Source organism: Oryzias melastigma, linkage group LG15 (genome assembly GCF_002922805.2).
Source record: "Oryzias melastigma strain HK-1 linkage group LG15, ASM292280v2, whole genome shotgun sequence".
NCBI classification, from domain to species: Eukaryota; Metazoa; Chordata; class Actinopteri; order Beloniformes; family Adrianichthyidae; genus Oryzias; species Oryzias melastigma.
Window position 1 is genome coordinate 24554331 of NC_050526.1, and position 13839 is coordinate 24568169.

At 37.4% G+C, this 13839-nt stretch overlaps 1 protein-coding gene across 5 annotated transcripts in view; it reads left to right on the forward strand.

Moving 5' to 3' along the window:
* fam135a (family with sequence similarity 135 member A) overlaps window positions 1–13800 on the forward strand; it is a 15208-nt gene extending 1408 nt beyond the window's left edge. Inside the window, exons 2-21 of one of the 5 annotated variants that reach the window (XM_024297264.1) lie at window positions 466–595; window positions 1756–1835; window positions 2825–2964; window positions 3175–3245; window positions 3345–3518; window positions 4569–4695; window positions 5574–5727; window positions 6265–6342; window positions 6705–6754; window positions 7938–8096; window positions 8418–8491; window positions 8587–8741; window positions 8817–10674; window positions 10778–10938; window positions 11021–11112; window positions 12082–12179; window positions 12360–12511; window positions 12586–12696; window positions 12785–12898; window positions 13510–13800. In XM_024297264.1, the coding sequence (XP_024153032.1) occupies window positions 519–595; window positions 1756–1835; window positions 2825–2964; window positions 3175–3245; window positions 3345–3518; window positions 4569–4695; window positions 5574–5727; window positions 6265–6342; window positions 6705–6754; window positions 7938–8096; window positions 8418–8491; window positions 8587–8741; window positions 8817–10674; window positions 10778–10938; window positions 11021–11112; window positions 12082–12179; window positions 12360–12511; window positions 12586–12696; window positions 12785–12898; window positions 13510–13715 (4131 nt within the window). In that variant the 5' untranslated portion in view covers window positions 466–518 and the 3' untranslated portion in view covers window positions 13716–13800. Of the gene's footprint in view, window positions 1–465; window positions 596–1755; window positions 1836–2824; window positions 2965–3174; window positions 3246–3344; window positions 3519–4568; window positions 4696–4727; window positions 5475–5573; window positions 5728–6264; window positions 6343–6704; window positions 6755–7937; window positions 8097–8417; window positions 8492–8586; window positions 8742–8816; window positions 10675–10777; window positions 10939–11020; window positions 11113–12081; window positions 12180–12359; window positions 12512–12585; window positions 12697–12784; window positions 12899–13509 lie in introns of those variants that run through there. The other 4 variants (XM_024297265.1, XM_024297267.1, XM_024297268.1 and 1 more) reach the window with 4 other exon arrangements.
* Window positions 13801–13839: the final 39 nt, after the last annotated feature.

Consider the following 13839-nt stretch of genomic DNA (forward strand, 5'->3'; position numbering starts at 1 on the left):
CAAAGGTCTGCGTACATTTTAGGCTAAAAATAGTTTTATCAGTTCACATCTCTGTGTTTATTTCTAACTGAGCAACTTGAATATAAAGTATATTTGGTCTATGTTTGCCATTCGATTAGGGCTGTCTTCCTTTTCCCATGTTAATGCTCTCAATAGAACCGGAAGACTTGATGTTATTGGTCTTTTTTAAAATCTTTTCTGCTTAAATAAACTACTCTATGTTGCTTTGCTTAATTAAAAAAAAAAAAAAAATCAAACTGACCAGTAAACCAAAACCTAATGCAAATGTGGTCTAAAAATGTATATTTCACTTTTAATCAATTTGTGGAGAAAATGTGTGCATGTTTAATTTCTGTGCCTCTGTCTTGCTTTTAATTGTAACACACTTTGAGCTGCGCAGAGCATGAGAAGCACTTTTTACTCTGAGGTTTCTTTTTCCCATTCTTTGTGAATTTCTGCTTGCAGGCCTCCCATTGTAACCAAGATGATGTAAGGCACCGCTGCCTGTAGAAAGCAAGATGAGTGAAGTCCAGGCCACAGTGGAGTTTTCTGTGGAGCTGCACAAGTTCTACAATGTGGACCTTTTCCAAAGAGGGTATGTTTTATTGTCTTACTTATACAGCACTTAACATCTTTAACCTCTATTAGATGGCAGTGCGTCTGTCTGGAAGTGAAACTGAAACAACAGTCGGGTACAGGGAAGAAGTTCTGAGAGTGTGAGCAGGAAATGATATGTGGACAGGATCAGAGCAGTGTGCTGGATCAGGTCTGGGAGCAGCCTTGAAGGGAAGAATTATGTTTTATGCTGAGTTCAATTGGCAATGTAAAGGCCCTGGAGAAGCTGAGTAAAATGGCAGGTGGATGAAGATCTGGTGATAGTGTGAGCTGTCAAGTTGCAACAGTCCAGCCGTGAAGTTATGAGATTACAGTGGGGCAAGACATATTTGTCGGTCACAGATTCTGCAAGTTGTCCCACTTAAAAAGATGAGGGGTCTGTAATGTTCACCATAGTTGCACTTCAACTGCGAGAGACAGAATATTAAAAAAGAATCTTGAAAATTCCATTGTACCATTTATTAAGAATTTATTTGTGTAATGGTACCGAAAATAGGTATTTGGCTCTAAACTAGTATAGCAGTGTTTTGTTACTATTTCTGTTGTTTTTATTTTTAAGTGAGCAGATTCCTATTAGAAAGTCGTTAGTTTGATCTTTGATTTCTACTGTCCAAAAATTTTGAAGTACATCAGAGTTTCTACCAGTTTAATGCTGTAGACATTTTTCAATCAAATAAAAACAGTTCTACATTCCAGAGTCAGAGTGACCTCTTAAATTTGGAGCTTTAAGTGGTCAACATAGCCAATAGGTACTAAACAAATGTTCTCTATTTGCTTGGTTTCTGTTAAACACGGGATTTTTTTTTAAAAAAAGGGGCTTCTAGTGTGAAAACTGCAGATCTATAAAAGGCATGATTTTTTTATTTTTTTTCCCCATGTGACAGCTATGTCATAAAATTCTTGCCTGGTACTTATGACTTATCAGTACTTTGAGCTCTTAGGTTTATTACATGACTGACAGGCATGGAAAGCCCTTATTTTTTATTTATGAGAAATAAAGTGTCCGTTTACAAGTGGAGGAACTTTGTATCTAACCTTTGTGGTGTGTAACCCTTTTCACTGGCCTTCTAGTAATGTCCTACATCAAGCTAATGGACATGTTTTATAATGACTGTTATATTGTTTTGCTTTGCTTTTCAGCTTCTACCAGATGCGTGCCAATCTTAAGGTACCACCTCGTTTTCCACACAAAGTTGAGGCCAGTTTACTTCATCCCAGAGGTAATCATCTGGTTTTAACCTAACCTACTTCATGTTGTTGAGTTCAGTTGTTCAGTGTTTACATTTGGCTAAAGGCCTTCTGTTAAAATTATTTAATTAATCTGTGGAGCTATAGGTCCCAGAATAAGACATTAAACAACAAAACAAGTTTTTTTTTACTCTCTGGATCTGTTGTTTAAATCAGTTTGCATTGTACAGGATATACCAACTAATAATTAAAAATATAATAGAAGTCAATAACAGTACTTATGTTGCATGGATATGTGTTGCGATGATTGATAAAGGTAGCGTTAACTTTTAAATCTATGTTGTATTCAACAATTGTCTGATTTAAACGCATACTCCAATGAAAATGTTGTTTTTGGTGTTTTTAACATGTTATATTGGCATTTTTCTCATGATGCCTAACATGTAAATACATTTAAGCTTAAGATTGCATTTCTGAGTATTTTTTATTCACGCCATTGTGAATCAAGAGCAGACAAAAATGCAGTTTGAAAAATCTTATTGGTGACGTAGAAACTATAATGGGTAGGCTACAAGCCATCTGCTCCACTCCATTCTGATGCATCTGCTCGTTGATGACTTGAGCCATGTTCGTCTTTGTTTTCCTCGTTTTTGCAGACATCTTAAAACTGAATAGCTCCAATAATGCTCGCCGTTTTTGTTGCACTGCTAATAGTAGGTTGGGGTTGTGAGCTAGTGGAAGTGTGTAATAGATGGATAGAAGGGAGTGAGAATGGGCCTGCCCAAAACTCAGAAGCAAATTTTTAATGAAGAACCGCTGCTCTGCAGAAACTGTCATAAAAATGAAAGTTTTTAAAAAGAATTTGGCCAATATTGTCATAATCATAACTAAAATAACGCTGCATAATCAGAGTAGGACTTCAAAAATCTTTAATTTTGTCTCAAGATTCCTTGCATTGTTTATTTAAAAAAAGCACCTAAAGGTTGAGAGTAACCCATCTAATTTTTTTTCTTTCATCTAGACTCTGATCTGGCTTTTCCAGCTTCAGTCCAGGATGATGTGATCTGTAGCAAAACTTTCCAAATCCTCTACAAGAATGAAGAGGTTGTGGTCAACGATGTTCTTCTGTTCAAAGTTACAATGCTGCTCGATGAGAAAAAGGTCTGTGAACAGAATGCACTGCACTGATTCTGAAAGCAAGAGTGTCACTGGAACAGAGTGATATTTCATTCATATCTACCAGAGGAATTCGTATTAATGTTTGAAAATGTCTTTCAGTTCTGTTACAGACGTTTCATAGCAATACGACAAGTATTAAAGAGCAAAAATATTCTAAGTGGACTGGCTTTACTGTTTTATTATTACTTTCAGGTGGAGGAGTCTCTCAATGAGATGGATTTCCAGCTTCTCTTGGAGTTATATTTCACAGATGGTGATTACACGTGAGTATTTCCTTGTATTGACAGCATTTAGGAAATGGATGGTTAAATGGAATGAATGCGCTACTTAAACTGTCTGTCTTGGTTTTATGATCTTAACAGGCCAGAAGATCCAAGCTCTCTGCAGAACATCAGTAGCCGCACACTTCATTTGCACTTTAGCCTGGAGCGAGGCATCCATCAACACATCAATATAATGTTCGACTATTTCCACCTGTCCGTCATCTCCGTAGCCATCCATGCCTCGCTTGTTGCACTACATCAGCCCCTTATCAGGTCAGGCATGACACCGTTTTTTTCCTCTATTGATAAGACTGTTTTTAAAGACATTTAGTTGGGGAAAACAACGTAAATGAAATAATTAGTGCATTAACAATTCTTTATACCATGGTCTGAGTGAATACTCAATTCTGATTGGCTGCAGGGTATCCATTAAAAAGTGATAATAGACACCTATGAAGGAAGAATAGCCTGAATCTTCTGTATTATTTCTTCGGCCTGAACCCCAGTCAATAACAAGAAAAACAGAAACTTGGAACATAGTTATAGTTTATTACTACAGCAAGACAGTAGAAAATATCTGTCCTTCAAATGGCTCTATAATGGACATGTCGTCTTTAAAATGTTGCCATCGTCGGCAATATTGCCTTTAATTTTAAATGGTTCGTTGAATGTCTTTCTGTCTTTAATGCTTAATACAAAGGGAATACCTGTTTATAAATAATTTCCTTATTAATGAATAAGAGAAACTAAAATTAATGGGGGATATTACTTGCAGTAAAAGTTATCTAGAAAAACTATTTGTGGATTTTGTTTCTTTGAAGCAAACTTTTACTTCATCATTTGGTCAAAAACAAGCAGTAGGAGGTGAACTTTCCCTCACTTAACAGGACGATTAGCATTTATACCACTTTCCTCCAATGATTAGTCCTCATACACTAGCTGTGGCAGAGCAAGCTCCACGCTCCCATGACAACATGTTACACCGCATGTCAAATACTCTGCTTCTTGTGAAAAATGATTTTTAGGCGTTAAAAATCCCAAAGCTAAAGTACAAATAATTAGCTTAATATTTATTTTTTTTGTATGTGACCATGGTATAAGCAGGATAACGCCCTTCAAGGTGTCCATTATCAAAAATGACTGGACCTCACAGAAGCATTTGCATGAGACAATTCACATCTGTGTCATCCGCTAACTTCTGATAACGGACCCCTTATCCTTACTTAAAATATAGGGAAGCACATCAAGTGGTAAAACATTTAGCAAACAACTTGTTTTGTGTTGGCCTTAGTTTGATTTCTGTCTCGTCTTTTTTTTCCCCAGTTTTCCTCGACCTGTGAAAACTACGTGGCTGAACCGAAACGCTCCAGCACAGAGCAAAGACTCTGTCATTCCACCTTTAGAAAACGTGGTTTTTGGCAGCACTTACATCAAACAAGTTTCACCAGATGTAAAGAAATCTCTTTTATTGCAACTTTAATACCTTTGCTTTTTATTTTTTACTTCACTGGGCTTTGAGAGCTCACATTAATTTAATCTCCTAACATGATTGTTGGCATCTATGACTTTCTTGATGTTTAAAAATAAAACATTTCTCTCAATTAGTTGCCACATAAGTTTTAAACCATTTGTGTTTTGCTTCCATAAATAGGAGTGTGAAAAATGTCAGGCCATTTTGTAAGGAATCTACAGTGTATGAAGCTAAATGTGATGGATAAAAGACAAAATGAGACTTTGACATTCCAGGTGTACAAATGTCATTCCTTTTAGTGCACCTCTGGCAAATTTTCGCCCAGATATTATCAGGAGTCTGTGAGGCATTTATGAAATGCCAATGCAGTGAAAACTGTCATCGTTTTCTGGCAATTCGTGTCTTCAACTAGTCTGAACTGGAGCTGCTGCAGCCCATTGACATACCAGCTTTCGTGGTGCTTTCATGTATTAAATCGTCTCAGAAGTTTGCTTTACTGGATTAGAACAAAGTAGATGAAAGCTGTTAGGATCAAATACATTCAATTTAAAGGAATTTTTAATCAGTCAGTTAAAAAGTTTAAATCATAATAGATACAAACCGTACTAAATAGGCTTCAGCTAGTTTGCTTTTTTGTTTATTCATATGCATAATCGCAATGAACTTTGTTTCAGGCTAAAACATTTTTTCTGAGGCTAAAATATTTACAAATGTTCTTTCCTTTAATTTTCCATGGCTTTAGGCAATAGTCATTTTCTGTAAGATCTTTACTTGAATGACTGATGGTTCAACTTAAATGCAGTGAGCTTTCATGCATGTATTCAGTTTCCCCGTTTTTATCTTTTGTGGTTCTTCAGGGCAGGACGTTCCTGGTGTCCGACCACTGTCTGCAGCATGCATTCAGCCTGCACCACAACCTGTGCTCCAAACTCTTAACTGCCTACCAGGGTCTGTTTGGCTTCTTCACTTCAATCACCAAAAATCTGCCCTCCTCTCATCGAATGGAACTAGGTACAGTAAGCTGCACTGTGTTTTTAAATCAGATTTGATCTGTTTGTGGTTACAACAAGTCCAAACAGAGCAAAAAAAATATAGATTTCCAAGGTATCCTTGCTTTCACCTTCTTCTTTAATATTTCTAACAGTTTTGCATATATTCATTTATTTTTTTGATGTTGTGCATGTTCATTTGTTTGTGTACATTATGTTTTGTAATCCCATTTTCATTGCTATTATTATTTTGTTGCAAAAAACCCCACATGTGTGATCCTATGACATTTCATCTGATTCCCACACATAACATAACAGTTTTATAGCATTTTCCACAAGCAGTAGCCTGTCTGTTTGCCTCTCAGGTGTTTTAAATGAACTGTAATAGAGAACCTTAGAAACAAAGTCTTATCTTCACTCAGTAAACTAAAACAAAGCTCTACCTATGCACATTAGCTCTCATCACTAAAAAGAATCCACACAGATCGATAGATATTAACCCACCCTAAACAATCACATAATATAAAGTTAAATATGCCTATATGTGCAATCTTGCTAGCCAAGCCCAGCATGCAAGTCCTATATGAGCGAGTTCTCAGAAGACCCTATCCCCGAGGTCAAAGGCACGTCTACATAGGTATGTTTCGATCCTCGGTAATTTAAATCAACCTGCCTTTCTCTTGCTTTTTCTCTTCACTTCAGCTTTTTTCCTGGAAAATAAAACCACTTTCTTTATTACCCACTTTCCAGATCATACATCTAAATTGTCTGTCATCCTTTATGTGCTGCTCCGTTTCATTTCTTTGCATTTTTATGAACTGGCAAACGGTTTCATGAATTCCAGCACTATTTATTGACTGACTCTGGTCAAGCCGTAGCAAAAATACTTTTAACACCAGCATCTGTCTATGACTGCTTTGCATTAACTTTGTGTTTTAATTAACACTTTTTCTTACAACTTTCTGCCATAATTGATCAAAAATGATTGTGCTCCTGTAGAACAACATGATGTTGAAGCCCGCCTAACTGAGCTGTGTGAACATGTCAAGGTAAGACTGTTCAGACTTTTTTTTTTTGTCATTCTTTCCCAATTCTACCTCAGTGATCAGACATGAAAACCATTTCCTGAAAGCCACAAGGAATGATTACTTTGGATTGTTATGCAACTGAAATGTGGTTTGCTGCATTGTGTTCAAGCATGTTGCATATTTTTCTGCACTTCCTTTTTTTAATAACGGATATGGTAATGATTGAGGAAAAAAACTCAGCTGAACATGATGTCATAATGCAAACCCTGAAAGACCCAAAGCAAAATTTAAAAAATATTATGTAAAAATTGTATTGCGTTCCCTTGTTTATTAATAATAATAATAATAATAAATTTTATTTATATGGCGCCTTTCTTGGCACTCAAGGTCGCCTCACAGTACATAAAAGCATAAAAACACAACAATAGCATAAAAATAAAACGGCTAATTAGCAAACACAACAGTGAGTCAACAGTTAAAATTACAGGTAAGTGTCAGGTATTGAATGCACTGCGAAAGAGGTAAGTTTTCAGGTGTTTGGAGAATTGAGAATTCAATTATTGCCTGAGTTTCACTGTAAAAAAAAACTCACAATAAACACAATTTATGTAGTAGATTCATCTTTTTTTACAACTATTGTAGATATTTTAAGGCTATAGAACCCCTCACTACACACGTTATGCATGTTCTCTGACAGAAATATACATTATCTATCTTGTTTTAGATCTCAGAATTAAAATTATCTTTCAAAATACGCCTTATATTATAGAATGAAAACAAAGACCTAAGAGCACTCAAACATGTATATAGATTTGGCAAGCTAAACACATTCTGTACAAGGAGATTGATTGACAAAGGTCTATAGCCAATCAGGAAGCAGAACACAACAAAAATTAAACTATGTAAAATTGCACTAAAAAATCTATGAGACAGTGGAAGGTGAACCATGTTAAAACAACGGACCACTATCATTACTACTTAATGGTGTTTTTTTTTCTTTTAAACTTTTTGTTTTTTCGCACTACCTTCACCTGATTTACCGTCAAAGACTTTTTTTGCAGTTGACTGCAGTAAATTCATAATTTGGCCATAAGATTATTACAAAATGTACATTATCACTTTAACACAGTTGTTTATTTATTGACATCATCATTTAGATGTTTCATTTTGGTTATAATTCCATTGGTTTCCGTCATTCTTTTAGCAGAAAGCAGAGTCCCCAGATGAGCTGGCTGAGCTGGTAAACATGAACCTGGCTCAGCTCTGCTCTCTCCTCATGGCTCTCTGGGGCCAGTTCCTCGAGGTTGTGTCCCTGCAAGAGCATGTCGCCGCCCTGCTGGCTATGGAGCATCACACACTGAGAGTAAGACCAACATCCTTAATCGTATATTAAGATAAACATGCTAGTGGTTTTATTTTTTATTTTTATGTGATAAAAATAATTCTAAACTGTAATGCAACAGTGGAACTAAATTAAGTTATTGATGAAAACAGAAAAATTAAATGACATTCTGGTGTAAAAACACCTTTCAGTGTCAGTCAATACTAAATTCATTTCAATAAACCTTTATTATTCCCCAAAGAAAATTTGCTTTAAAATTATTTTTTTTTCATTAGACAAATTAAAAAAGATATAAGCAGCAAAAGTTTGTTTCATGGATTAACTAACTCTGTGATTTTACAGGTTAGGCGGTTTGCCGAGGCTTTCTTTTGTCTTGAACACCCCAGACAGTCAGCTCTGGCATATCAAGAGCTACAGTAAGTTCTATTGGCACAATTTACTTGTAAATAAAACATATCAGATTGATAGTGCAATTTTGTTTACCGTCTGACTTGCTTTCTTTCTCCATCAGTGCTCACAGTCATCAACAGATGACTAATGCTATCAAAAGCTCCAACTACTTCTTATCTTTGCCTCCACTGCCAGTGGAATGTGCTGAACTTGATGGTGACGTTAGTTCCCTGCCAATAATCTTTGAAGATAGATACCTGGATTCAATCACAGAGGGTCAGTAAAAGTACAAGTATTTCTCTTGTGTAAAGTACAAATACATATTTAAACTTTTCGTGTGTTTTCCCGAAGATCGTGATGGACCTTGGCTGGTCATGCATAATACAAGGACTGGCTCAGCTTCGAATAAAGTGGACAAGCCAAATTCTAAGGACTGTAGTGCCGTAAGCAACCCCACACCAGAGACATCTTGTGTTCCAACCGATAGCAACTGGCCAGAAAACTTTGATCCACCCCCTAAATCTAAAGGCAAATCAGTAAAACTGAAGAAAATTTCAAAGACTGACAGCTCCAAGAAGTTGACGCGGCAAGGCTCAAAGGACTCTGTAGTGTTAGTGGGCTATAAAAACCTTAAAACTCCTTATACCAGCACAAAGTACAAAGAAGAGGCTCGCGCCAAACAAGATCATGTACAGGATACGTTACCGGAGGACTCGAGTAGTCATTTACAAACTAATCCTAGTTCTTTTTATGATCCTTGTGCCACATCGGCTCATTCTGAAAACTGTGCAGATATTTTAGAGTACAATATTAGTACTCCTGCTTGTCAGAAAGGTAGTTGTGAAAATGTTTCTACACACAGTAATCCTCAGGCAGGTACTGGGGTTGCTGCAACATGCCAGCAAATGCAAAAGGAGGAGAAAGTGGATATCGGTGGCCAAAAGCCGTCACAGAGTTCTGCTGAGGTGAAAACAACCAACCATGAGCCTTTAGTAGGTGATAAAGTCACAATTCTTCTACCACATCAAACTGATACAAACCCCGGCAGCTGTATTCCTCAAATTACTCAATCTTGTGAATCACACCAGCCTGCAGCAGAATCTGTGTTTGAACAGCCAAGCAAAAGTATGAGCCAGCCCAGCCAATCACGAGTGGTTTCAGTGCAGGTTAAAGGTGATTGTATCAGACTGCCAGATGGAAGAGCCCCCAGTGCCTCATCCCGTCTCTCAGACTCTGGCATTGACAGCGAGCCCAGCTCCTTTGCCACTCAACAGGTTCTAGGATTGCATTCCTGCTCAGGGCAGAGTGTCTCAATTCTGCAGCCTGAGAAGACCCTCCAGGGTCCCGCTGCACCACCAGCTCAGCAAAGCACTGAGCAAAAACCAATTGGCACGCCAGAAATTCTGTTCCCTGGAAATACCAGCGCAGTAAGTGGAGTCCAGTCTTCTCTCACATCTATTAATTCCCTGCCTTCAGACGATGAAGGGGAAGTTTCCTCCAAGAGCACCAGTGGAGCTGAAGTCCAAAAGAGGAAATCCAGTGTCTTGGTACAGGAGCAGAGTGTAGTTTTCTCTGGGGATGGTATTAGAAGACTTGATGGTAACACTATTGCAAAGGATTCCCAACTGAGAAAACCTGACATTGACATTGAAAGTGAAACCAAAAGTTCTTCTGAATTGGAAGTAGAGGACAGCGGGACATTAAAAGATTCCCACAGTGAACCACATACTACCTGCCCTTCCAGTAACTCAGCCACGAGCAGCACTGATGTGGTCAAACGTGGGATGGTAGAGAACTACTTTGGCTCCTGTTCTAGCACAGATGTGTCTGAAATCAGTCCCTTGGAAACCTCTGCTATCACGTTGGGAATCCAGGTGGAACCACATGCTGAGGAGGATGAGAACGAGACGGAACACGAGATGATTGAGAACGGTTACTACGAGGAAGGGGACGGCTACGCTTTTGTGAACGGTGTTGTAGATGATGAGCAAGCAGCATCTTCCGACGCGCCTCAGGAGACGAGTTACTTGCTGGAACAGCTTGGCATCAGATATCACCACGAAAGAAGTGATCTATCAAAAGCTCCTATATGCTCCAATGTAGCTTCCAGCGGAGTTGGACACAGTTTGGGTCGAGCACCTTTTTCCACCACCGGTATTTCTTCCAACCTGCATTGGTATGAATGTGCGCCCACGGCACAGATGAAAGCGTAAGTCCCTGCCCTTTTTTTTAAATATATTATTTCCTGAAGAGCCCCTTAATGTTGTCGTCATCAAGTTTATTTGTCATTCTCGGACATTTATTATTTGCAGGTTCATCAAGGCCAAGGAGGAAATGAAAGAGCTCAAACTCCCTGGTTTCCTCTACAGTGAGGTTCCTGAGCTGGCATCTACTGTGCCCTATTTCAGCTTAGAGGAAGATGAAAACTGTGATGAAGGGATTCATCTTATAGTGTGCGTCCATGGTCTGGATGGTAGGAAACCTTAAATCATGCTCTGTAACAACCATAAGTGCTCATTTGCAATGATTAAATGTTGCATTTTCACTTGCTGCAGGTAACAGTGCAGACCTGAGATTAGTGAAGACTTACCTTGAGCTTGGTCTCCCTGGTGCCCGAATAGACTTCCTAATGTCTGAGAGAAATCAGGTAGGCCATTCAAGCTTTGTGTGTGGTTTTTATTTAACCCTTTAACACTGGAGATTTATCTGCAGAGTTGACTTTTGTTGAATTACAGATAGTCTTCAACTGTTTCTGCAATTATTGTAATTCCAATGTCTTCTGAAGCTTTCTCTGAAGCTAATGTTCAACACTTTACTGCAGTGAAGTGTTTGCGCAATCAAGGAAACTCCAACATTTTGACACACAGAAAAGTGGCGATATGCAACACTTTACATATATAACTATTCATATCATATTTTATACATGCATTTCTGAGACCTGTATCTCATTAGCATGATCACAACTTTCTTTAAAAACCCATTGTGTACAACTAGCGCCGTGGTTTTTGCCCTGTAGTTCATCATCACTCCACTAGGGGCAATAGAATGGCTTTTCTTCTCATTTCAAAATGTCTGCTTCCATGAAATCTCACACATTTTTAGTAGGAAAATGTTTACTAATTTTCAAAACTTTATGGTAAGAATAGTTCATCTGTTGTCTTTCATTTTTTTACATGGCTACTTACTGTATTGAAAGAATGCAAAATTTGTTGATAATTATTTACAATACAGTTGCACCATGTTAAAAATGTGTAGATCAAATTTGAGACAGTGGGTAAATAATGTATTTTTTTTCTTGAACTCTCATGTTAGTATTTTTGCATCTGAAACTAACATTATTGTGATTAAAAAATTTAAAAACTGACCAAATCACCCAACATGTAATTGATACTGTCTATTTCCCCATTTAAAACAGTATTTTTAAAAAAAATACATAGATTTCATCAATGGGTTTTAAAAACATCTTGATTTAATATATATATATATATATATATATATATATATATATATATTTCTGACAATTATTTGATTTTTAATCCTTTTTTATATCAAATAATGCAAAATAATGACACAAATTTCATATTTTATGTATTTATTTTCTAACTCCTATCTGCAGAATGATACCTTCGCTGACTTTGAGTCAATGACGGATCGACTGCTAGATGAAATAGTCCAGTATATTCAGCTTTACAATCTAACTGTATCTAAAATAAGGTAAGAAACTGTTATCAGTGTGGAGTACATTTAGGAACTGCTTGTCATGTTATTTTTTAATAGAGATATGTTAGTGATTCATCAAAAAGCCTTGTGATTATTTTTCATTCAAACACTTCTAAAAGTGATTGCTGGATTTTCTTAGTGGTCGATTTAATCTCTGATGTTCTAACTTTACAGCTTTGTTGGTCATTCGCTCGGGAACCTCATCGTACGCTCGGTGCTGACGAGACCCAGGTTTAAATGTTATCTGAGCAAGCTGCACACGTTTCTTTCCTTATCTGGACCTCATCTGGGCACGCTCTACAACAGCTCTGCTCTGGTCAACACAGGTAACAGCTCAGGTTCTTTCTAGTACTATTACCTATGGTGTCCAAATGATAAAGAGTCCAATTTTTATTCCTAGGTCTGTGGTTCATGCAGAAGTGGAAGAAGTCGGGTTCACTATTGCAGCTGACATGTCGTGATCATTCTGACCCTCGCCAAACTTTCCTGTACAAACTCAGCAAAAAATCTGGTTAGATTTGCACTTTTTTAATCTGCATTATTCTGTTTATTTAAAGCAGTGTTGGATGTGATGTTGCAATTTTCTTATTCTACCTCAGGTTTGCAGTATTTCAAGAATGTGGTGCTGGTGGGGTCACTACAGGATCGCTATGTTCCCTATCACTCTGCTCGAATTGAGATGTGCAAAACTGCATTAAAGGACAAACAAACTGGTGAGTTTAAATCAAATCTATCTTTTTAATTTATTTTTTTTTTTTGTCATAATGACCTAAAATTATCAGGTTATAACTAGATTCTGCATTAAGCAAAACAAGAAAACAGAGAAACCTCAGTGTGACAAACAAAGAGTTAATCTATCTCCAACTTTATAGATTTATTTACTAGATGTAAGATCAGTTTAAGTATTAGAACTCCAATCATTTGTTCTATTTTAAAGTGCTCTTTTAATTATGATTGTGCAGTTTTACAAAATCCAAAACTTGTCGTTTTCTGGGACCTAGTTTATGCAGATCAGCAGTAGTTCATTAGAAATTTGCTTCTAAATTGTGGGTTTGGACTGTTTGTGTGGAGCAACCCCGCCCCCCCTTCCCATCAGCGGTGGGGGGGGGGTTGTGGCCTGCTTATGTAGCTTCTACTTCACAACTACAACTTTATTTTATGTCTGCTTTAAAAACACCATTTTCATCACCGTGGGTCTTTAGACATTAAACTACTTTTGATACTTTTAAAAGTTAATACTTTGCATTGGTAGTTTTGTTAAAAGGCAGAAACTGAGATATTCCATCACATATTAAATTTTCCTCATCACTTTCTTCTTCACCAGGGCCGATGTACACCGAGATGATTCAAAACCTTCTGCTGCCAGTACTCCAGAACAAAGACTGTAATCTTGTCCGATATGATGTCATCCACGCCCTGCCCAACACCGCCAATTCACTCATTGGTCGGGCTGCACACATCGCTGTTCTTGATTCTGAGATCTTCCTGGAGAAGTTCTTCCTCGTTGCAGGCCTCAAGTTCTTTCAGTAGAAATGCATTGGAATCAAACACTTGGCTGGACAATAGGAATGTGGCACCAATACCTCACTGCAAGTAAAAGTACTGGTGATATATATATCTAGTGCATCTTTTTTTTTTTTTTTTTTTTTTTTTT